We start from the raw sequence: 25,611 nt of genomic DNA, 5'->3' as shown, positions 1-25,611 counted from the left end.
CTTTCTACATCCTGTGCCCATTGATCACCCCTCTGCTTACAATGTTTTACTAGAGTGCTTTGAAATTCTAAGCCTCTTACAGGGTATGTGTCAAACAACCTTTTTCTGTTTGATACTCCACATTTAGTCAATGTATCACAATATAAACACCTAGATTTAAAGTCAACAGAAGTTGCTAAATATCGCAATTGTTTCTCAGATTTATCTTTCAAACTCTTATAAGGGCCAGGTCTTGTAAAGTCTTTTCGGCATGAAATATGGACCATGTCACCTGGAGATACTGTCACATTGGTTGCATGGTGTTTACTCGCAAGGCGAATTCCTTGGCAACCTTTATCACTTAGTTTAGAAAACGGCCTCTCATTCCCAATTGGCTCGTGGCACAATGGACAGTTCAACGTCGTATCCATCTGGAAAATAAAATGCATGTATTTACTGTTCAGATTCATGTTTTTCATAGTATTAATATATACAATTATGCATTTTTTGTAAATTTCAGGTACACAGAAATGAGTAATTAATGACTACATTACATATTCCTTTTACAAAACATCAAACATAGATGGCAAATGTGAATATGAGAGTATGTTAATTTCACCATGCAAAACGTTTTATTTATGATATTATGACCCAAATAGGCTTCCGTAGAATCAATTAAAAAAAACAACACTTTATTTACCTATTAAATTCAGTAGTAGTTAATAACAAATAGGAGTATTCTGCGCATATTATTTGCATTTCATGACAAAAGATTGATGTTTCAACAATAGTTTGTGTGTTTTCTAAAAATAAACTTGAATAAATTTACAATGACGTAAGAGTAAATATGTTGCTGCACTGTTGTCATTTACACATAATTATTGAAATACCTGGACCATATTTGTGATAAATACTATACTTAAGTTTGTTTTCAATGTTGTTAAAATCAATCAATGGCAAATACTTACGTTTTATGGTCCCTAAAGCCTTCTCTGTAACATGTTGACAGATCTATACGAGTTCCCGCATGGATGCCGCCATTACATATTTTGTGACGTCACATTTTAAAGCCAGTGACATCACATTTCTGGTGGTATGGTAGCAAAGATGGTCCATACATTCAGTTTGAAAAAATCCCAACTTTAACCATTAATATCTCTTTTATTACAAAAGCAAAATTTCAGGACTTTGTAGTACAAACATATGTTAGGTAGTACATTTGCATGGTATACTTACAAATTCTTTTGCAATTAGTTCTAGGTCAAACGCTTCGTTGACAGGCCTATTATCGCTTAGCAATATTTACTAGCTTTTAAACATTTAAACAATTAAAGAATTTCCATAATTTTTCACTAAGGACCTTTACGACAATGGGTCCTAGAGGAGGGTTATGGGTTCTTACGCGAGGGATCCTAGGAGACTCTGGACTTGGAACATCAGGGTCGGGCGGTGGCTGCCATGTGATACGTTCCTGTGGGGTACACAAATCAATATAATTCAGCAAAAAAGCAACAACCAATGTTGGATCCAATGCATTCTTTGAGTGTGAAAAAATACAAGTGTTTAAATAACTTCACAGTCATAACATGTGATACGATCCTAGCTGGTACCAAAATATGTATGGTTAATAAATGTATTTATTAGTATTATACATCAACAAATTGTCGCATAGGATGCATTTTTTTATTGTTAAGAAATAGACATGATTCAATAACTGCACAGTCATAATACGCAAAAAAATTCTAGCTGAAAAAGAAATAAATAAATACTAATATTGAAAAGGATTAAAATAATTATGTACCACCTTTTGAAAAAAAAAAAAAAATTACAATAATAAAATATCACATACATGAAAAGCCCAAAAGAATAATTTCAATTCCAAAATAAGATTTAAAACAGTCTTAATCCAAACCAGCATTACCTCAACTTTTTTCTTTTCTTTTTCCTTCTTTTCTTCTTCCTCCTCACTTCTGCCCCTGGAACGCGACCTTGACCTTGAACTCTCGCTGTGAGACGACCTTGAACTCTCGCTACTTGGTGAGCGTCTAGACTTCTTTTTTTCTACGACCTTGATTGGACGGGCAATGACGTTAGGATCATCTAGATGATACTGTATCTTTGCAGGAAGTACGTCAGACTTCAGCTCAGACTGCTGGGCCAAGCTGGACATCATATCTGTGTATATAACAGGATTTTGTTATAAAATGTATATCTAACAAGAATTTCCAAGTGTAAACTTTACACAAATGAGCATTTGTAAAATAAGTACTTACATAAAATTTTGTAAGTTCATGTTACTGATAACCAATGATTCGGAAATTAAACTTTTCTATGCAATGTTTGCAATCATGTGAGACTTTCAGGTAAATCAAATAGAGAAAACATTTACTCTAAAAGACACTACCATGTTTAATAACTTGCCATTTTGTTAAATGGCTAAAGGAGAAAAAACTTACACTGTAAACAGTATAGATTTGAATAATTGAAATATCATCATATATGCTCATTTAACCTTTTCCTGTTGACCTAACAATGAAGAAGCTTAAGAGTTCTACAGCATAGAGTTGTCCTTGTTGAGTTGACTGATGAACAACAACAAAGCATTCTCAAACAAGAGCCGTCTCCATCAGAAGACATATGCCCCCAATTCTAAAACAAGAGCTGTCTCCATCGGAAGACATATGCCCCGAATTCTAAAACAAGAGCTGTCTCCATCGGAAGACATATGCCCCGAATTCTAAAACAAGAGCCGTCTCCATCGTTAGACATATGCCCCGAATTCTAAAACAAGAGCTGTCTCCATCGGAAGACATATGCCCCGAATTCTAAAACAAGAGCCGTCTCTATCGTTAGACATATGCCCCGAATTCTAAAACAAGAGCTGTCTCCATTGGAAGACATATGCCCCGAATTCTAAACAAGAGCTGTCTCCATTGGAAGACATATGCCCCGAATTCTAAACAAGAGCTGTCTCCATTGGAAGACATATGCCCCGAATTCTAAACAAGAGCTGTCTCCATCGGAAGACATATGCCCCGAATTCTAAACAAGAGCCGTCTCCATTGGAAGACATATGCCCCGAATTCTAAAACAAGAGCTGTCTCCATTGGAAGACATATGCCCCGAATTCTAAAACAAGAGCCGTCTCCATTGGAAGACATATGCCCCGAATTCTAAAACAAGAGCCGTCTCCATTGGAAGACATATGCCCCGAATTCTAAAACAAGAGCTGTCTCCATTGGAAGACATATGCCCCGAATTCTAAAACAAGAGCTGTCTCCATTGGAAGACATATGCCCCGAATTCTAAAACAAGAGCTGTCTCCATTGGAAGACATATGCCCCGAATTCTAAAACAAGAGCTGTCTCCATTGGAAGACATATGCCCCGAATTCTAAAACAAGAGCTGTCTCCATTGGAAGACATATGCCCCGAATTCTAAAACAAGAGCTGTCTCCATTGGAAGACATATGCCCCGAATTCTAAAACAAGAGCTGTCTCCATCGGAAGACATATGCCCAAAAAACGCTTTTTTCGAAACCTTAACGCAGATTTTGAAACCTAAACGTGGAACCTAAGTTCAAGGTCAAGGTAAAAGAGGTCAAAATTTGTGTGCGTATTGAAAGGCCTTGTCCATATACACATGCATACCAAATATGAATGTTACATCTGAATCGACATAGAAGTTATGAGCAATTTTGGAAATCTAAACGCAAAGTGTGACTGACTGGCTGACAGACAGATGGAAAGTGCGATCACTATATGCCCTGATTCTAAGGCATACAAATTACATAGTATTGTAAAGAAAAGACTTGGCGTTACAGACTCATTTATTGCTCATGTTCCTGTCAAATGTTGTCAGATTATGTTAGTCAGTAGAGTAACCTTTTGTGCGGACTACACAGGCTAATCTGGAACGACACTATACCCACATGCATTATGCCCTGTTTTCTCAGAACACGACTTATATCAATATATATTTATGCCATTACATTAGATGATTGTATCAAACGTGACTAGTACCCCAGGGCAAATAATTTTAAGTTCAAATAACTAAAAAATGTGTGTAGTATTGGAATGGAAAACAGGTATGTTGTACATTAATTATAACATTTTTTAAGTTTCAATTCGATTGCTAGAGAAATGTTGAGGAAGTTCACATAGAAAACATGTAACATTTCACATAAGCAAGTTTGCTCCAAAAACGTATAACATTTAACACGAGAGCTGTCAGAAGACAGCGCGCCGGACTATTTGAGTGCTTGACAGTATAACGTAAGCAATCATGGGGACATTGTTCATATTCAATAAGGTCAAGGTAATATAGTCATATTTAAAGTGGAAGAGGACCATAATTGAAACATATTGATCGTTTATGTTATAAAGAAGTTATACTTAGTAGACAATTCTGAGTTCAGGTATATTTTCCACAATCTATTGAACATTTGTAAAGACATAAAACAAACTAATAAGATTTTATTTCAAGTTTGATAGCAATAACTTGGGTGGATGGTCCCTCAAAAATAAAATAAATAAATATTTGTGTTTTTTTTACCATGTTTTAAAAAAAAACTTTTTAGGTGGGGGTTGAGAGTTGGGGTGGGGGTGGAGAGGGGGGTATAATGTGAGGGTGTGGTCATTTATTAGATGATCTTTCAAAAATAAGAAAAAAATGGGAAAACAAATATTAATTTATTTGGGGGGATTCTGGGGTAGGGCGTGGGGGTGGTTTGGGTGGAGTTCATTGTGGTATGTCAGGTTAGAGTTGTTTTGTCAAAGTATGAATCCAATCTGATCATGAATAAAGAAGTTATGGCATTTTTAGCAAAATTTATTAATTTGACCATAAGAGTCAAGGTCAATTTCAAATTGAACTTGCCAGGTACAGTACCCTCATGATAGTAAGAAAGTATTTGAAGTTTGAAAGCAATAGCCTTGATACTTTAGAAGTAAAGTGGATCTAAACAAAAAAATTAACAAAATATTCAAAGTTACTACATGTAAGACAAAAAAGGACCATAATTCCTTTAAAATGCCAACCAGAGTTATGCAACTTGCCCTGTGCAGTCCTCTTACGATAGTTAGTGAGTTTTCCAAGTTTGAAAGCAATAGCTATTATACTTTAGGAGTAAAGTGGACCAAAACACAAAAATTAACAAAATGTTCAATTATCTAAGTATAAATGGGGACATAATTCTGTCAAAATGCCAGTCAGAGTTACATAACTTTGCCTGCATAGTCCCCTTATGATAGTAAGTGTTGCAAATATGAAAGCAATAGCTTTGATACTTTACTTTAGGAATAAAGTGAACCTAAACACAAAACTTAACCAAATTTTCAATTTTCTAAGTATAAAAAGGGAACATAATTTACACTGGGATCCATTGAGTTAGTTCAAGAAACAGTGTGATGTAATTAAGATATATTTACACATAATACTGGACACATAATCCGTTTGGGACTTTGCAATATTTTTTATAATTAAACAATAAAGGGAGTGAAAATGTTTAATACTTTTATTTTTAGAACTAGCTGTAAAATGAAAGTGACAATTGAAAACCTTTGTTCATTATACATTATATTGAAAGTTAACTTGCTTTAACATATCTGCATATGTTTTACAGGTACTACCATTACAAAAAAGAATATCCGAATTATAAAAAATATAAAAGCACACTGACAAGAAACCAATATAGAACAACAAATAACATGGAACACATACTCAACCTAAAATTGTTAACAAGATGAAACAAGAATAAGATGGTTAAAAAGTGCACCTTGGATAACTCATGATTATATCCCGTCTGTATGAAGTCTTAACCCATTTATGCCTAGTGGACTCTCCCATCCTTTTAAATTGGGTCAATTTATTTCCAAACATGTATATTTTTTCCATATTTAGAATATTTCTTACTAAAATTTCTTTAAGCAAACAGCTCAGACCCAGATGAGACGCAGCAACATGAGGCGTCTCATCTGGGTCTACGCTGTTTGCCAAGGCCTTTTTTCTAGAAGTTAAGCATAAATGGGTTAATTACTATTCTCCAATATGCAAACACTATTTTAATGAGGCCATTGCTGAATGAGATCTGTTATGCTTATTCAAGGGCAATAACTCAGGGGTTTGAAAAACAAAGATTTCCAACAAAATGACATGTATACACATTATGTATTCTCATGTGTATTTTCAAGTTATTACTCGTGTTATACTCATAAGCTCAAACCTAAAAGATTTATAGTCTCTAGTCTGCATGTATCCTACTAATGTGTCTCTTCAAGTTACCACTATTGCTACAAGCATAGCCACACATCTCACACTTGTATGGTTTCTCTCCTGTATGTATCCTCATGTGCTTCTTCAAGCTACCACTCTGGTTACATTCATAACCACACACTCCACACTTGTACAATCTCTCTTCTGCATGTATCCTCATGTGTTTCTTCAAGGAACAACTCCGTTTACATGTAAAACCGCACACCTGACACTTGTATGGCTTCTCTCCTGTATGTATCCTCATGTGAGTCTTTAAGTGACCACTCTGGTTGAATGTATTCCCACACACCTCACACTTGTACAGACTCTCTTCTGCATGTATCCTCATGTGTGTCTTCAAGCTATGGTTAGATTCATAACCGCACACCTCACACTTGTATGGTTTCTCTCCTGTATGTATCCTCATGTGTCTCTTCAAGTTACCACTAAAGCTACAAGCATAGCCACACACCTCACACTTGTATGGTTTGTCTCCTGTATGTATCCTCATGTGCGTCTTCAACTTACTACTCTGTTTACATGTTAAACCGCACACCTCACACTTGTATGGTTTCTCTCCTGTATGTATCATCATGTGTCTTTTCAAGTGACCACTCTGGTTACATTCATAACCACACACCCCACACTCGTACAGCCCCTCTTCTGCATGTATCCTCATGTGTGTCTTCAAGTTACTAATGTTCTTACTAGTATTATTCAACACCACACCATTGCACTCCTTTTCATCTGTGTTTTCTACATTCCTCTTCTTCTGTAATATTGCGTTTTCTAATTGCTGTTCCATGACAGTTTGTAAAATGTCACTTCCTTCTCCGTTGACATATTTAGGTTTGAAGAGCAAGTTCTTGTCTCCGCTGATGCCAAGTTCTCTGGTGTATTCATCTCCATAAGAGACAAGCAGTTCCTCTCCTGGTGAAACTGGCTTGAATGTGCAGTAATAGATGCCTCCTTTGTACTGGAATGCTACAAGGTTCTGATCTGCCTTTGTCATTGCACAGTTCACGTATCTCAACCAGTTAAAGGTGGCCTTGTTCTGGGCATCCACACAGTGGCTTGCTTTGCCTTCCTTATAGATCTGCCAACAATATCCTGATTTATGGTTGTCAGAGATGGTATCGCCCCTATACGGTCCAAACATGATCCTGGATTCCAGTCCAACTTTTGAAAATACTCCAAGACCAGCTCCAAATAGTTTTGAGGTTTTTATTTCAAGGTCATCTGGAAGAGTATGATCAGCTTTACCAGGGTCCCCTTCTGGCACCTCTTTGTCCTCTATGAAGTTGTATGGTCCATGCACAGGACAGTCACCTTCAAACTCTTTGTTGCATTCTCCACAGTACAGAAAGTGGTCATTATCTGAAGGTTCTAGGTTCATACAGCTTGCTAGGTTCCTCTCTGGAAGCAAGAATTCAGTCTTGTCCTTTTCAAGTGTCTTGGCTTTTTTCACTCTTAGCACTTACTAGGTCACCCGCTTTGTCCAATTTCCTCTTAGCTGGTTTATGAAAAAGGGGGACCATTGTTTTTGCAGCATACCTAGGCTTGACTGGGCCACTGGATGAACCTTGACCAAAAACCCTCTTTTGTGCCAAAAGAGTTAAATTAAAGCTCTTGCTTTTGTTTTGGTTCCTTTTAATTAATATCTCTTCAAAGTCATCAGAAGAACATTCACCAGACTCAGCTGCCAGATTTGAAGTCACTTCGGATCTCACAGAAACTTCTGCCAAATTAAAAATGGTATAACTCATTGACAACGGCATTTCATTGGTCTGACTTTCAGTAATGTCTTGTGACAGATCTTCCTTTGAATCACAGCTGATAAAAGGCATCGGAACATGTGGATCATCCACTGGTAATATTTCATTGTTTTGGTCCATACTGTATGTTACATCACTTGACAAACCAATGGACTGATTTGTAGGAAAGTCCATTTTAATTGATTTATCACCACAATCCCATTTACCCCTAGCATCAGTAGTTTCAGAACTGGCAGCTGTCACTGGACTGGGCAGGGCATACCAGCGTCCCAACAAAAGTTGGTCATTGGCTTCCTTTGAAACATCAGACGGACTCAGTTGGTGTGGTGGACTTGTCTCCACAATTGAATAGTCAGCATTGATATTTCCAGGCACAGATGGATGGCTTTCTATGAACGGACACTGCTCAGCAGGATTCATAGCCAACATATTCAGAAGTACAGAACCTGAACTACTGGTAGAAAGATAACTGTTTTGTTAGCCTGTCCAATGGAAACCTGTCCAAAAGTAGCACTCTCCCACTGTAGTTCATTTGGAGGACAGATTCATATTTTTCGCAGGTTGAATCCCTTGTGAGGTAAAGGTTTCAGTCATGGTCCATTTTTGCTCTCTTTACACCTACAGGATAGAGCCATTTTGAGCTGTATACATGTGTATGTATGCAAATTGTAAAATTACTGCACAAGTTATTTACCATAAATGGAATTAATCTAAAAATAAACTATTAATTACATACATAAGTTTTCATAAAAAATGTTAGATCAATGAACAGAAACAATGACATATTTTCAATAGTTTTTTTATTTAACATACTAATAAATATATAATATAATGTGCACAAATTACATTGTGTAAGTATAAAATTGCCAAATTGGAAATATATCATTAATGACTTTAAACAATATTTAAATGTTATTTTAACTTAACAGAAAATAATAGTAACATAAAATGTCCTACCTGAAGAGTATCAAAGACAGCAGATGCCACAATGTATTCAAGCAGATGTTTCTTTTGCTCCCAAATGCTTTAACACGTCCTTACATACTAAGTTTTCTCCCAGGTGTCAACATGACAATCTGAATGAGAAGCTCAATTAATTTTCAAGAACATATAATTAACATTAATTATTGCCAAAGGGAATTTTGACAGTAGAGATTGACAGGTCTTCATTTATGTAACATGTGAAAAATATATTGTTGAGAAATAAATGACAATTATAATGTCTAGGTCAGTTGAAGAGAGTTTTAACCCAAGGAAGTGTAGTCAATTACTATACTTAATGCAACTGTCAAAGTTTAATACAATGGTATTTAATTTACAAAGTACCCATATTTAATTGTCTGGGAATAGCAATTATGTAACAATATTAAATACCTAAACAATGATAAATAAGCTGTTACAATGTCATTATACCTTTTCTTATGCACTTGAAACTTAGAAAAGTGTTCTTATATCAGATTATAAATAAATGTTGATTCTTATTTATAATTCTTATAAAGCTTTTTGAATAACTTTACAATTTCACAGATTGATGTTGGATTCATGTACAAAGTCATTTTAAATAAGGATTTACCTGAACTTATAAAACTGTTATAATGCATCTCACTTGATATCCGATTATTGGTTGCTTTTAACAAGTGTGCCTGTTTTAGCTTTTGTCATTGTATTGGTACAACATTCTACGCCAATCAACAAACACCTTAATGAAGCAATATGTATCACTTCTTAATCAAAATTTCTTTATAATAGTGTTGTTTATTGTTGATTTGATTTGACAACAATTGTTTTGCTCTGACTCACAATTGTATTAGTTTTCTATAACCACCTGGTAACGCCACTTATCCAACGATTCCTAGGCAACTAATATAACAAGAGGGCCAAGATGGCCCTAGTTCGCTCACCTGAGAGGAGTTGGTTCATTCAATCTTTACCAAACATCAAACTTGACCTAACTATTGTCCAGACAAACATCCTGGTCAAGTTTCATCATTATTGAACCAAAACTCTGGCATATGGAGTGTTTTTGTTTTTGTAAGATTTGACCTGGTGACCTATATTTTGAGTTGACCCCCCTTACCAAACATCAAACTGTGCTTAAATATTATGACCAAAATAATAAAATCTGAAACAAAATTGTGACCTCTAGAGCGTTACAAGGATTTTGTATAATATAATGAAAATTTGGACAATCTAAGGGCAATAATTATGGCATTAACTATGTGATAAATATAAAACCAATCTTTTCACCAAGTTTCATGATGATTGGGCAAAAAATGTGACTTCTAGAGTGTTCACAAACTTTTTTTACTATGTATAAATATAAGAAAACTGCCCCCCCCCCCCAGCAGCCATGTTATTCAACTGACCGGAACCATTTTTGAACTTAACTCTCATATCAAGGAAACAAATGTTCTGACCAAATTTCATAAAAATTGGGCCAAAAATGTGACTTCTAGAGTGTTCACATGTTTTCACTAAGTCTGTCAACAGACTGATATTATTTTTTTCTAATTTCACAATTACTTAAATAATAATATTGAGATGTTTTGCAATACAATATCAAAGACCTATATATAGAGTATTACAGGTCTTTGACAATATCAAAGCTCCTTTTCTCTTCTGGCTGAATTATCATTTCTGGCTGCATTTTAAGCAGATATGAAAACGTAACTCTGTAACTACAGTACAAGAAGAAGGAGAGAGTTATCTCTATAAAATGATAATGCAGGGCTGTTAACAGTCTAGTTTTCACTATATACATTTTCTGACCAAATTTCATGAAAATTTGGCCAAAAATGTGACTTCTAGAGTGTTCACATGTTTTCACTATATACATATAGAGAAAAATACCCCCCCCCCCCCACTGGCGGCCATGTTTTTTCACTATCTGGACCATTTTCAAACTCATCAGATATATCAATAAAACCAATCATTTGACCAACTTTAATGATGATTGGGCAAAAATTGTGACTTCTAGAGTGTTTACAAGGTTTCTCTATAGCCAAATAAGGAAAACTGCCCCCCCCCCGGCAGCCATGTTATTCAATTGACCGGAACCATTTTCGAACTCAACTCTCATATCAATGAAACAAATGTTCTGACCAAATTTCATGAAAATTGGACCAAAAATGTGACTTCTAGAGTGTTCACATGTTTTCACTATATACATATAGAGAAAAATTGCTGGCTTCAATATTGCAGAAGTAACATTACATGCGCAATTTTGACCCATATACTTGACCTTGAAGGATGACCTTGACCTTTCACCATTCAAAATGTGCAGCTCCATGAGATACACATGCATACCAAATATCACGTTGCTATCTTCAATATTGCAAAAGTATTCATAAAATAAGCGATTTGGGCCACATATATTTGACCTCTGACCTTAAAGGATGACCTTGACCTTTCACCACTCAAAATGTGCAGCTCCATGAGATACACATGCATGCCAAATATCAAGTTGCTATCTTCAGTATTGCAAAAGTATTCATAAAATAAGCGATTTGGGCCACATACATTTGACCTCTGATCTTGAAGGATGACCTTGGCCTTGACCTTTCACCACTCAAAATTTGCAGCTCCATGAGATACACATGCATGCCAAATATCAAGTTGCTATCTTCAATATTGCAAAAGTATTCATAAAATGAGCGATTTTGGCCACCTATATTTGACCTCTGACCTTGAAGGATTACCTTGACCTTTCACCACTCAAAATGTGCAGCTTTATGAGATACACATGCATGCCAAATATGAAGTTGCTATCTTCAATATAGCAAAAGTTATTGCAAAATGTTAAAGTTGGCGCAAACAGGCAGACAGACCAACCAACCAACAGACAGAGCAAAAACCTATAGTGGGGGACATAAAAATGCCCCGCCCACTGGCGGCCATGTTTTTTCACCGATCTGGACCATATTCGAACTCCTCCGAGAAATCAATAAAACCAATGTTTTGACCAACTTTCATGATGATTGGGCAAAAATTTTGACTTCTAGAGTGTTTGCAAGGTTTCTCTATAGCCAAATTAGGAAAACTGCCCCGCCAACTGGCAGCCATGTTTTTCAATGGACCGGAACCACTTTTGAACTCAACCAACATATCATTTAGACAAACATTTTGACAAAGTTACATGAAGATTGGGCATGAAATGTGACTTATACAGTGTTCACAAGTTTTTTTCTATTTTTTGACCTAGTGATCTAGTTTTTGACCCGGCATGACCCAGTTTCGAACTCGACCGAGATTTCATTGGGACGAAGCTTCTGACCAAGTTTCATGAAGATCTGACAATAAATGTGGCCTCTAGAGTGTTTACGAACAAATGTGGAAGGTCAGACAGACAGACGACGGACAAAGACCGGTAACAAAAGCTCACCTGAGCAATCAGGTGAGCTAAAAAGGCAATGCAGACCTCCATCTGTACTGCATTCCTTCTTTATAAATAAATGGTGTTTCTCCATTTGGAATTGCAGGTAAGAAACATATTTAACTACATTATGTTCGATTTAATTTGTTAAACTTACGGTTTCAATTACTTTACTGTCTTATGGTCTTATGGTGCTACAACAATATCAGTGAAACTGATGGATGCTCCCTGATGATGCGCTTTGTCAATCTATGTGTTAACAAGAGATAGCTAAGCAATATGGTCCCCTACCAGTGAAACTCCACCATTGTCAAAATTTTTTGTTGTTGTTGCCATAGCAACCAGAATTCTTGACGTAGGAACAAAATGAAATGACATGCATAATCCCCATATTGCCATCTATCCATGTTTCAAGTTCCATGAAAAAAGAACTTTTTTCGTTATCGCAGGATCCAGAAAAGCGTGACGGACTGACGGGCAGAGCGCAAACCATAAGTCCCCTCTGGTTTCACCGGTAGGGGACAATAACCAGCTAAAAACAATCTATTATTAGCCTTGGTGACCTTGACCCCAGTCACTTCAAACCACAACAAAAGGTAGAGGTCCATGCAAGGAACCTACATGCAAAATATGTAAGAGATCGGTAAAATATTGAAGGCGCTATGATAAACTGTAACAAAAGTGTGACGGAAGGAAGGAAGTAAGGAAGTTCAAACTGGCAACTATGCTCCTCGAAACATATAACATTTTACACAAGCAAACGTATAACATTTAAAAAAAGCAAATTTGCCCTGCAAATGTATAACATATCTCACTAGCAAGTTGGCTTCAAAAACATATTACATTTCACAAAAGCAAGTTCGCTCTGCCGACATATAACATTTCACTATTGTCAAGCTGACCTACCAACAGACCAATCAGCCAACAGAGTGTAACCAATATACCCCCTTAACTCTTTCAGTGCTGGAACCGAATTTTGAAGGCCTTTGCAAACAGATTGGATCCAGATGACACGCCACGAAACGTGGCGTCTCATCAGGATCCAAACTGTTTGCTATTCTGAAAGTATTCTTTAAAAAACAAGAGCTGTCTCCATCGGAAGACATATGCCCCGAAAAAACGCTTTTCTGAAATCTAAACGCAAATTTCAAAACCTAAACGCGGACCCTATGTTCAAGTTTAAGGTCAAAGGGGTAAAAAAATTTGTGCGTATGGAAAGGCCTTGTCCATATACACATGCATACCAAATATCGTCGCTGTCGTTCTCAAACCTTGAAGCTCCAAAATTTTCAAAATATTTTTTCGTCTTTTCCGTCTGGCGCGAGTTTTGTGCTATATCTCATAGCTCTACGCCAATCAGAGCCATTGAAAAAGCCACGCGACGAAATGTTGTAGAATGATTGCTGGCTTTTTTCCCGGTGAAAAGTTGTAGCGACGCCTTTGCACCTATAGGTATGTCGTTTTGTTCGGACAAATTTGACAAAAACGTTTTTATAATTTTTTTTATTTGCAACTACGAGGTTTCCTATCAGGACGAATTGTCGTACCTCATAAAAATGACAAAACTGTGGTGACAAAATATCGTAGCTACCACGTCTGACTGTCAGTATGACTTATCAGTATGACTTGCGCGTCAACGTTTATACCGTATTTTGCAGCTTCATTTGTTTGGTATTTTTACAGAATTTCAATTTCTAAAACATCGTCTCCTGAAAAGTTGGCATTTTGTAGCTACGAGGTTTGAGAACTACAGCGACGATATGAAGGTAACATCTGAAGCGACATAAAAGTTATGAGCATTTTTCGAAACCTCAAGGCAAAAGTGCGATGGACAGACATACGGACAGACAGACGGATATTACAAGACAGACAGTGCGACTGCTATATGCCACGATACCTGGGGTATAAAAAAAGTAAAGTTTTGATATAGGACAATAAAAATCCAACTTTGAAACATGAGGAAAAAACTCTATTTTTTGATGATTCAAGGGCCGTAACTCAGGAGTGTCTTAGTCAATTTAGCTAATTATCGAACTTGAACTAGATCTTATGACCTAACACATTTTCATAAAGTGTGGCGGAGATACTATGAAATTTGCTCGAATAATTGAGCGGAAACGTGAAAAAACACAATTTTTCGATGATTCAAGGGTCGTAACTCAGGAGTGTCTGGGTCACTTTGGCCAATTATCAAACTTGACCTAGATGTTATTGCCTTTCACATTTTTATGAAGTGTGGCGAAGATCCTATGACAATTGCTCGAGTTATTGAGCGGAAACGAGAAAAAACGCAATTTTTCAATGATTCAAGGGCCGTAACTCAGGAGTGTCTGGGTCGATTTGGCCGATTATGGAACTTGGCCTAGATGTTATTGCCTTACACATTTTCACGAAGTGTGGCCAAGATCCTATGACATTTGCTAGAGTGATTGAGCGGAAACAAGAAAAGAAAAAAATTACGTTAATTCAATGGCCGTATCTCAGGAGTGTCTGGGTGAATTCAGCCGATTATCGAACTTGATCTAGATGTTATTGCCTTACACATTGTCATAAAGTTTGGTGAAGATCTGATGACAATTGCTCGTGTTATTGAGCGGAAACAAGAAAAAAAAAATTTTACGATGATTCAAGGGCCGTAACTCAAGAATGTCTAGGACAATTTGGCTGATTATCGAACTTGACCTAGATGTTATTGCCTTACACATTTTCATGAAGTTTGGTGAAGATCTGATCACAATTGCTTGACTTATTGAGCGGAAACTAATCTGGGCGGACTAACTGACTAACGGACAGTGCGATTTTAATATGCCCCCAGAACCTGGGGGCATAAAAAATTGTGCTCAAATGAATTTTTTGATACAAAACCCAGTTACCTTGGCCTCAAATTTTATTGGTATTTTCCCTTTCTCAGAAGTAACCAGTGGAAACCAACGTTCCAAAGACGGACAGACCTACTAACAGGCATGCCAACAGACCAACCAACCCAATGACCAATGCAAAGCAATATACCCCCTCTTATTTGAAAGGGGGCATACAAATTGTGCGATCCCAAACTAGGTGTGCATGTAGGCTAACTACCAACAAAATTGCAATGAAACTTTAACTTAAGTAACAGAATCAAAAAACTTTTTTATTTTAAGTAACAACCTTGATCTTGACCAAGGCAGGCCCAAAATATGAGCCCAAGTTGGGTCTTCACGGAAGCTGTCTAAATTGAAAGTTTAATTGATAGATGCAAACCAAAGTTATTGACCAGAAACCACCTGTTTGACACCACCCCACAGCCTGCAAGCCCACCATACCATAAACAAATAAACAAGACTTTCAATAAACTTTGTTCAAAACCTGGATACAACATATCATTGATTTTTAAATATAATATTGTAATCTTACAATTTTAAACTAACAAAAAAACTATTCATGACTGTTTTTAATTATATTGCATACACAAATGTTTGATAACTAGAATACACTGGAACAGAATAATGACTCTTGATGCATACCAGTCTGTGACAGGTCAGGTGACTCTGTTGCCATGGTGAACACATCAGCATCCCCGCCACCCATGGAGGAGCCTGCCATATATGGTGCCACAGGGGGGATTAGAGCCTTGTCTCTGAAATGAGGCAATGGTAATACACTGCAATCATAGGGCTCGGACAGTGGTTGCAATGGGATATGCTAAATTATGATGCAAAAATGTAAGACACTGCAACAGGTTCCTTTCAAATAAACATCAACAAGTTTAATCTTTTAATTATACATATAAGTGTGATAATATTCAGCTATCCAAATTTACAATTTTTTTTTTTAAATAAACAAACATAGAAAAAAAAGGAATTCCATAGGAAAAACTATTTTCTTGTTTCTTATTTTCATCAAAGTTCTAACTGTCAAACTTCCCGACTTCATACAAGGGACTCGTAATTGAAGGTAAAAATGTGATCATAACAGATTTTTGGGTATGGGGTTGAGCATGAAATGGCTTTATCAGCTTACTTTTTCTCTACATGATTGTAAAAGTGGGTAAATGATTCATGTAGAGTTTACCTTTTTTCAAAACAGATAAAGCTTTGGTGAATAACAAACTAAAATAAAAATTCTGAAGAAATGGTGCCAGAAAAAAACACGTTTCAACAAAAATAGGGATTTTGTTCAATTTAAAATACTTTAAAATACTATAATCTGAAAAAGTCAGACAAAATCAAAAGATCATTAATGTACACAAGTTATGCACACTGTTTGAATATCCACATAATTTCATGCAGATTTGTGCATACCACACATAGACTCATGCTGTTTCTGCAACAATGAGAGTGAATATGTTGATATTGGCACTTTGCTTAGAATAACTGTTCTGAGTAAAGAACAATTGATTAATGGTTAAATTAACAGATAAGGGAAGAATTTTATTTAACTTTCCTCGTTCAAATTAATGTTCTGGGTAATGGGATAATGCCAATTTGCAGACCATATAAACACATTTTTAAAATTTGTCAAATTAAAATTATACAAACTATAAATTTTGATACCTACAAGGAATGTGTTACAGAAACGTATGCGCCAACAACACCACTTTTGACATAGACATAGCCTGTTATATACTGAATAGTGGACAAAAGGCCATAATTGAACTAAAACTGATCCCAGTCTAAATTTCTTTGGTTCCCTTAGTATGAACATTGAGGATATTTTGCTGTGAAAGTGTGGGCGAGATTCACCCAGCATTTAAATTATAGTTATTGTTTTTCATAGGACTATCTATTCTATATACTGGGAAAACAGACAAAGTGCAATAAATCTGCCAAAATTGTTTGCAATATTTCTTTTTTTAATTTCAGCTAAACATTAAGGATATTCTTATGAGAATATTTTAGCAAGATCCAATCAGAAGGTAAAGAGAGTTTGACAACCAATTTTTGTAATATATTTTATTAAAAAAAATATAAAAATATCAAAGCATCATTATTCTGCAAAAATTCATAGCAGCCACAGTTCTTTTCTAAACCACCATCTACACTTTCAACTCTAAACCACCATCTACACTTTCAACTCTAAACCACCATCCACACTTTCAACTCTAAACTACCATCTACACTTTTAACTCTAAACCACCATCTACACTTTCAACTCTAAACCACCATCTACACTTTCAAATCTAAACCACCATCTACACTTTCAACTCTAAACCTTCATCTACACTTTCAACTCTAAACCACCATCTACACTTTCAACTCTAAACCACCATCTACACTTTCAACTCTAAACCACCATCTACACTTTCAACTCTAAACCACCATCTACACTTTCAACTCATTCATCTGTGAAAGTTGGGCCAATATCCACATCCTAATGTTAAAGTGGAGTTCAAAAAATTGTCAGGGGATCACATATTTTACAGAGGAAAAACAGAAAAATGATCATAATTCTGCATCAAACCCTTGTACCACGATTCCTTTCTGCACCAGAAGAAAACTCAACTGTGAAAGTTTAAGCAAAATCCACCCCAAAAAAGAAAAAGTTAACAAGGGCTGTTTGTCAAACATGCATGCCCCCCATATTGGCTGTCAGTTGTAGTGGCAGCCATTGTTTGAATACGTTTTTTGTCACTGTGACCTTGACCTCGACCTAGTGACCTGAAAATCAATAGGGGTCATCTGCCAGTCATGATAAATGTACCAATGAAGTTTCATGATCCTAGGCCTAATTATTCTTAAGTTTTCTTCAGGAAACCATTTTACTGTTTCGAGTCACTGTTACCTTGACCTTTGACCTAGTGACCTGAAAATTAATAGGGGTCATCTGCCAGTCATGATCAATGTACCTATGAAGTTTCATGATCCTAGGTCTAAGCATTCTTCAGTTATCATACAGAAACCATTTTACTGTTTCGAGTCACTGTGACCTTGACCTTTGACCTAGTGACCTGAAAATTAATAGGGGTCATCTGCCAGTCATGATCAATGTACCTATGCAGTTTCATGATCCTAGGCGTAAGCATTCTTGAGTTATCATCCTGAAACCATTTTACTGTTTCGAGTCACTGTGACCTTGACCTTTGACCTAGTGACCTGAAAATCAATAGGGGTCATCTGCCAGTCATGATGAATGTTCTTATGAAGTTTCATGATCCTTTGCGTAAGCATTCTTGAGATATCATCCTGAAACCATTTTACTGTTTCAAGTCACTGTGACCTTGACCTTTGACCTAGTGACCTGAAAATCAATAGGGGTCATCTGCCAGTCATGATGAATGTTCTTCTGAAGTTTCATGATCCTAGGTGTAAGCATTCTAGAGTTATCTTCCGGAAACCATTTTACTGTTTCAAGTCACTGTGACCTTGACCTTTGACCTAGTGACCTGAAAATCAATAGTGGTCATTTGCCATTCATGATCAATTTGCCTATGAAGTTTCATGATCCTAGGCGTAAGCATTCTTTATTTATCATCCGGAAACCATTTTACTATTTCGAGTCACTGTTACCTTGACCTTTGACCTAGTGACCTGAAAATCAATAGGGGTCATCTGCCAGTCATGATCAATGTACCTATGAAGTTTCATGGTCCTAGGCCTAAGCATTCTTGAGTTATCATCCAGAAACCATTTTACTATTTCGAGTCACTGTGACCTTGACCTTTGACCTAGTGACCTGAAAATCAATAAGGGTCACCTGCCAGTCATGATCAATGTACCTAGTAAGTTTCATGATCCTAGGCCTAAGCGTTCTTGAGTTATCATCCCGAAACCATCTGGTGGACGGACGGACCGACAGATCGACCGAGCGACGGACATGTGCAAAACAATATACCCCCTCTTCTTCAAAGGGGGGCATAAAAAACCACAAGCCTCTAGACATACATAAGTATGGACTGACAAGTGCAATACTTAATGACAACTAGAGCAGCAAAGATTCACCAACAGCTCAATTCGATTTCGATTTCAGACAGTCCGATACCGATTGCTTCGATTGGATTTATCTTTCAACGTTGTTTTATCATATATTCATTTTTCTGCCTCAAAATAAACATTTCTGTTCAAATGTGTTGCATACCTAGATATCTTGGGCATTTGTGTGTTTGTTTGATATAATTTGGTAGGTTCAACAGTGTTTTAAAAACTGTTGAAAGTGGGTTATATTAACATTTGTAAGAAATAGTTAGCAAGAAACTGCCAATTTTCTGACAAACTAAGTCAATATTTCAATAAAACACATAAAAGAGAATAGCAAATTTAGTAGTTGCACTGGTGCTACCTCCTGCTAAATCAACGTTATGTTTGTGTTTGACATGTTGCATTAGATTAGTGGTTGAGCCGGACTTATGGTACTTGAAGCACAGTTTACACATATCTTTATCAAAAGGCTACCATCCCGAAACCCAAAATACTTCCACACTTTTGCACATCTGATAATTTCAATTTGTCGGCCACAACTTTTTCAGCCTTTTTGACGCTTTTTCCTACAGTAGACCGTAACACGCTTATTAATTGGATGACTAAAGTAATAAGTAACCAATCGCGCCCGTCGTAATTATGGGAAAAGATAAAACCTATACCTTCCCATTTCAAATAGTCAGAGTACAGCGCGCTTTACTTATCTATGTCTATATGTTAAAGAATCGAATTGAATTTGGTAGGGTTGGTATCGTAATCAATCAACGCATTTAAAACCGGTTTTCGATGCATCGGATTGAATCATTGCAGCTCTAATGACAACTTGTCGTAATTTATAAATATTGTTCTTTTGTAGTTAAAAGTATTGATTAATTCTTGTACTGACCCTTTATCGGGATCTCCATCCACTTTTTTCCAGGCCTTCTGACCGGGCTTCCAGTGGGTAGGAGGTGGGCTGTCTGACTTCTGGCGGGCCATCCTGTCATGTTATACAGTGCGTTAAGTAAAATATCAAAATGAAATGAGCCTGGCTCTCTGAAAACGGGGTTCAAGCTGATGTAATTTGTTGTCCTGGATTAGCCTCTGCAGGCTGCACAGTCAAATTAAGGACGACACTTTCCACCTTAACTGGATTTTTGTGAGGAAGAGACTTTCTTTAAACTTAAAATACCATAACAGTGGAATGTGCTCATCCCGGACGACACATTACGCACTAAGCATTAAGCCCCATTTTCCCAGAGGGAGATACAAATCCATAGCTTCTGGTATTGAACCAATAGTGAAAACTTATAAGGATGCTTCATTGAAGTAGAATACTAGATTGTATTAGTCTGTATGCCAACAAACATCTTGTTTGAAGAATGGACTTAGAAAACAATTACTTAACAAGAGCACCGCATAATGGGTGTCACGCTCGGCTGCGGGTGCAGTTTTGAATAGATGAAAGCTTGTCAGAATTTTTTTTTTTTTAAGAGGTCACAGTGACCTTGACCTTTGACCTAGTGATCCAAAAATGGGTGTGGCATGTAAGACTCATCAAGATGCAGCTACATATGAAGTTTCAAAGTTGTAGGTTGAAGCACTTCGATTTTAGAGCCAATGTTCAAAACATTAACAAAATGTTAAGGTTTTAGCACGACGCGGACGGCGGACACGACGACGGACACAACAAGCTGGCTATGACAATACCTCGGGTTTTCTCCGAAAACAGCCCAGTCAAAAATACAGTTACTACCGGGTACTTTATAGTAAGATATGAGGGTAAAATATGGCCATATGTTCAGCTAAATATTTCTTTATCAGTCACAAGGGTAAAAAAGTGTTAAACAAGGGAAAGCACCAGCCTGGTTAAGCCCCACCAACCTGGCAGCTTCCTCCATCTTCCGTCGATCCATTGCCCCATCCTTTCTTCTGTCCATGCGCCTACGTCTCTCACGGGACCTTGACCTTGAAGACCCACTGGAGGACTGTCGCTGAAAACCATACCTCGCAGATATACCTCCCCTGCAAATTGATAGAACATTGACACAATAGTACAACTCATAAAAGCCATATGACATTATGAGGTAAAAATCATTGTGCACCTTCTGTCATGTGAACAAATCCAAATGCAGTTTTTTCAAAAATCAAATTTATTGAAAAAATTGAGGTAAGAAAACTAGGAAATTACCTTATTTTATTACTTCTTCTATTACTCCTCGATCGTGAACTACTGCCAGATGAACTTGATGTCCTATTTCTTTTATCTTTTGACTCTGACCTTGATTTTCGACCTTGCCTTCGTTTTCTTGACCTTGACTTTGAACTAGAAGATGACCCAGATCTTGACCTTTTCTTGGGATCAGGTGACTTTGACTTCTTCCTCGGGGATTTCGACACTGATTTTTTCTTCCTCGAGACAGAGTCAGAGCGTTTTCTAGCTGACCTTGACCGATCTGATTCTTTCTCCACTGGTGATGTAGACTTTAGCTTCTGCCGTATCTTTGGTGAAGCTTCTTTTATCTGCTGCATGGGAGACCGCGACCTGGACAAAGCCTTCTTTCTAACTGGTGATTGAGAATCTTTTCCGCGGTCTCTCTTTTCAGTTGAAGATTTCCGTCTTCTGACAGGGGACTCACTTGCACTGTCTCTCTTATCACCTGAAGATTTACGTCTCCTAACAGGGGACTTACTTGCAGATTTTTTGATGCCGCTCTTGTCATCTGACGTTTTACGTCTCCTGACAGGGGATTTGCTTGCTCTGTCTCTCTTGTCAGCTGAAGATTTACTTCTTCTGACGGGGGACCTACTTGCAGATTTCTGAGGTTTATCAATCTTTTTAGGAGGCGAATCACTCCTTCCACCCTTGACAACCTTGGCAGCAACAGAAACTGTCCTCCTGGTCTCCTGCTCATCCTCAGATGAAGTCTTACTGCTCCTTCTTGGCTTTGTTGCAACACTTACAACCCTCTGCTCGCGATCCGATGATTCAGAATCACTGTCTCCCCTCCGTCTTCTATCCTTCTTACTTTGCGAGTTCTCCTTCTGTGGCTTGGTTTTCTCGGCTCTTGATTCAAGAGCAGCTCTTCGTAACTTCTCTGTCTCTGATTCTGATGACTCAGATTGGTTCTGTTGCTTCTTTCGTGACTTTGTCTCGTTTATCTCCCCTTCCTCAGAGGAGGATTGTTGTCTACGTCTGTTTGCTGGTGGTGATTGCTGTCCTGAGGACATGCGGCGCTTTCTGATTCTGTCACGTAGGTCATTGCCTCCATTTCTTTCAGTGTCGCCACGAGCATTGTTACTGGAAATTTGAATAGGTACTGTAATATAATCAACTCAGTTATATATTCTTAGAAGAAACAATGACAAAGGAATTCATGTTGTCAAAACTGGTCGAAACTAAAATTTTATCCATTACAGACACCTTTATGTTCTTTAGCTGCAAAAGTATGAGCTAAATCCACAAAACAGTTTGAGGGTCTCATATAAAAGAATTTCAACAGATGTCTATAAATTTACACCAAGGGCAATGCTGAATGTCTCTTACTGTGCGGCTACATTAAAAAATTAAATTTAAATTAAAAAACAAAACATTACTGATTTAAATGAGGATCTTTTTTTTAAAACATAGACCTACACAACACACAGAGAGAAAATGCAAAGAAAGGCATTACCGTTCATTCTTCCTCTGCCTTTCTTTCCTGTCATCGTCATCACTTAAAGAAAAGCCAGAATTTTCAATAAATGGACATTCTGTTTTGAAACTATGCCTTGATAGCTACAAAATTTAGGGGTGTAATAATATACCAGTAAATTGCATAAACGACGAAATATGCTCTGATCATTGACAAAATACTTTTGGATGCTGCAGCTGGTCTAAGTGTCAAAGCATCTTTGGATTCCACACAAAATGGCAATTTGTTAACAGCGTTTAAAATTAAGTTTTATAAGATGTATTCTTTGAGTGGCTGAAAACTTAGGTAAAGATTTACAATTCACAGAGTATGCACCATAATTTTAAAGTGACCTACACAAAGCAATATCTTAATGAGACACCTTAAGATCTTGACTACTTTAATATTGATAATGTATGCGCTGCAAATCACAATAAATATCTCAAAATATTGTAAAATTCTTGAAATTCTTAAAATACTTTAACAGCCCTAAAACTTTTATTATGAATTTGTGACCAGCATATTCAATCACTAGTACATATAAATAATCCTTTTGAGCACAGCTCTTAACAATAATTCACACAATCATCCAAATTCAGTTTTTTCAGCTGTTAAAATCTGAATAAAATCCAACAAGCAGGTTAGGAGTCAAGTACACACAATTTGAGGAATAATATACACTAAGATTAAAAAAAACAGACAAAGGGCCATAATTTTGCAAAATCTCCTACATATCATGGTCATTGAATGTGTAAGTTGTGGCAAGATCCACCCAATAGTTTAAAAGAGGAAATGAAAACACAAGACAAAGGGCCATAGTTCTTCATAGCCAAAATTCCAGTCTTTATGAGAACACACAATTTCGGGACATTACATTTCATATTGGGAAATAAACAAAAGGCCATAATTCTGCAAATACGTTCAGGATACGTTCCCAAACAAAATTACTTTCTTAAACATCTTAAAGACATAAGTCATAAACTGTTAAAAGTTGAGCAAGATCTACCTTGTAATTAAAATGGCACTGAAAACACAAGCATCGAGACATACCGACATTCTAAGAGCTATTTAAGCACAATCATATTTTCCATACCTTCCATCCATCCTCATGCCCCTCTTCTCCTGCCTTTCTCTCCTAGGTTCCTCCCCTTTCTCCTCCCCTCGCTGCCTCTGCCCCTCTTGGGCCCGCCCACTGCGGTCATGTGACCAGCTCTGCCCCTCCCCCTGCCCCATGTCCTTGCTGAGGGGCTTCATGCGACTCTCTTCCTGGCGCCAGTGAGGCGGGGTCTGACTTCGACGGTACCTCTGCAATAAATATGAGCCTTGCTAGTCAACAGGGGGATAAATGCATGTGCGTAAATTTTTTGTTTGAAAGATTAAATTTCTTTTTTTACAAATTCCAATTTTTGCGGAAAGTGTCATCCATGATTAGCCGTTGCGGACTGTTAATCTGTGACAATACATTACGCACATGCATTTAACCCCCTTCTCCAAGAGCCACAGCCCGGCTCATATAATGTATACCAAAAACACAACCCATATTTAGACAGATATGATTTTTGATTCACCATGAGGGACCTGACTGTAGTTATCAACATTTAAAACTCCCAAAAAAATTATTTTAATAATGTGACATGTCAATGGTTCAGTGTCCCATTCTGCAGTCAAATCAGACCAATGAAACAATGTGTTATTACACAATTACATGCAGGCAGAGTTCTATATGTCATATTTACAGATACTGGAAAGCATAAGTCAACATGTTTTCTCTAGATAACATGCTGAAACCAATGTATTGATACAGGAGAATGTGACCTTGAACTTTTGCCTAGTGACCTCAAAATCTTTATGCAGTTTCTTTTCTTCCCATGTAGCCAATACACAAATATGCATAATTGTCAGTCAAAGCATTCTAATATATAGTGCTGAAACAAATTTCCTATTAAACTGCCTCTGTCACCCTGACCTTTCGCATGGTGACATCAAATATGTGTTTTCCAGACTTCATCAGTAAATATTATACCATTTTCCAAGATCAGAGGTAAAAGCATTGTCAATGTATTTTGCAAAATCACATCTACTGAACCAAGCCCATGACCATTCACCAGCTTGAATCAAAATCAAGACAAGTCGTCCTTTCCTCCCAAGTGAAATTCATACCAGTGTGCATGGTTGTTGGTAAAAGAGTTTTGTAGATATAGCATGATTGTAAACTAATGGTACATAGTACAACCTACCTACCTACCGATCAACTGATTGACATTTTCAACTCAATATAACCCTACTTTTTTTTGAGGGACATACTCATTTCAAATTGTAAATTGTATTATTCATGTCCCTCAAATTGTCCGTAAAGTTACCTACCACATTGCCCCGACCCTTGATCTTTTGTCCATCCGCAGTGTACCGTATCCTGGTACGTTGGTTTTCTGTGCGGCCTTCCTCCCTTGGAGGCCTTTAATAACAACAACAATGTTTATAAGGAATGGTGCAATAGTACTTTCTTCGGGGTAAATGTAATTGTATACCAATAGACTGCATCATAAAGAGATGATGTCATCAAAAAAGGCCAGAAGCAAGTTTTTGTTTTTTCAAGTTGCAATTCACATACATATGTATTAGTTAATAGTAATTTTGTTTTAAGCATGCTTTAAAAAAAATGAAAAAAAAGTACAAATTGTGAGATA

At 37.0% G+C, this 25,611-nt stretch overlaps 1 protein-coding gene across 4 annotated transcripts in view; it reads right to left on the bottom strand.

The window, feature by feature from the left end:
- Positions 1–25,611, bottom strand: part of LOC127860365 (peptidyl-prolyl cis-trans isomerase 1-like) — a 59,853-nt gene that overhangs the window by 14,462 nt on the left and 19,780 nt on the right. For all 4 annotated transcript variants that reach the window (XM_052398392.1, XM_052398391.1, XM_052398393.1 and 1 more), the window contains 9 exons: positions 25,289–25,379; positions 24,018–24,229; positions 22,925–22,966; positions 21,442–22,551; positions 21,135–21,275; positions 20,158–20,250; positions 15,882–15,994; positions 1,901–2,154; positions 1,382–1,450 (listed from right to left, as the gene is read on the bottom strand). In XM_052398392.1, the coding sequence (XP_052254352.1) occupies positions 1,382–1,450; positions 1,901–2,154; positions 15,882–15,994; positions 20,158–20,250; positions 21,135–21,275; positions 21,442–22,551; positions 22,925–22,966; positions 24,018–24,229; positions 25,289–25,379 (2,125 nt within the window). The remainder of the gene's footprint in view (positions 1–1,381; positions 1,451–1,900; positions 2,155–15,881; positions 15,995–20,157; positions 20,251–21,134; positions 21,276–21,441; positions 22,552–22,924; positions 22,967–24,017; positions 24,230–25,288; positions 25,380–25,611) is intronic.

Source organism: Dreissena polymorpha, chromosome 15 (genome assembly GCF_020536995.1).
Source record: "Dreissena polymorpha isolate Duluth1 chromosome 15, UMN_Dpol_1.0, whole genome shotgun sequence".
In the NCBI taxonomy this organism is placed as follows: domain Eukaryota; kingdom Metazoa; phylum Mollusca; class Bivalvia; order Myida; family Dreissenidae; genus Dreissena; species Dreissena polymorpha.
This window is presented reverse-complemented; position numbering and strand designations above follow the sequence as displayed.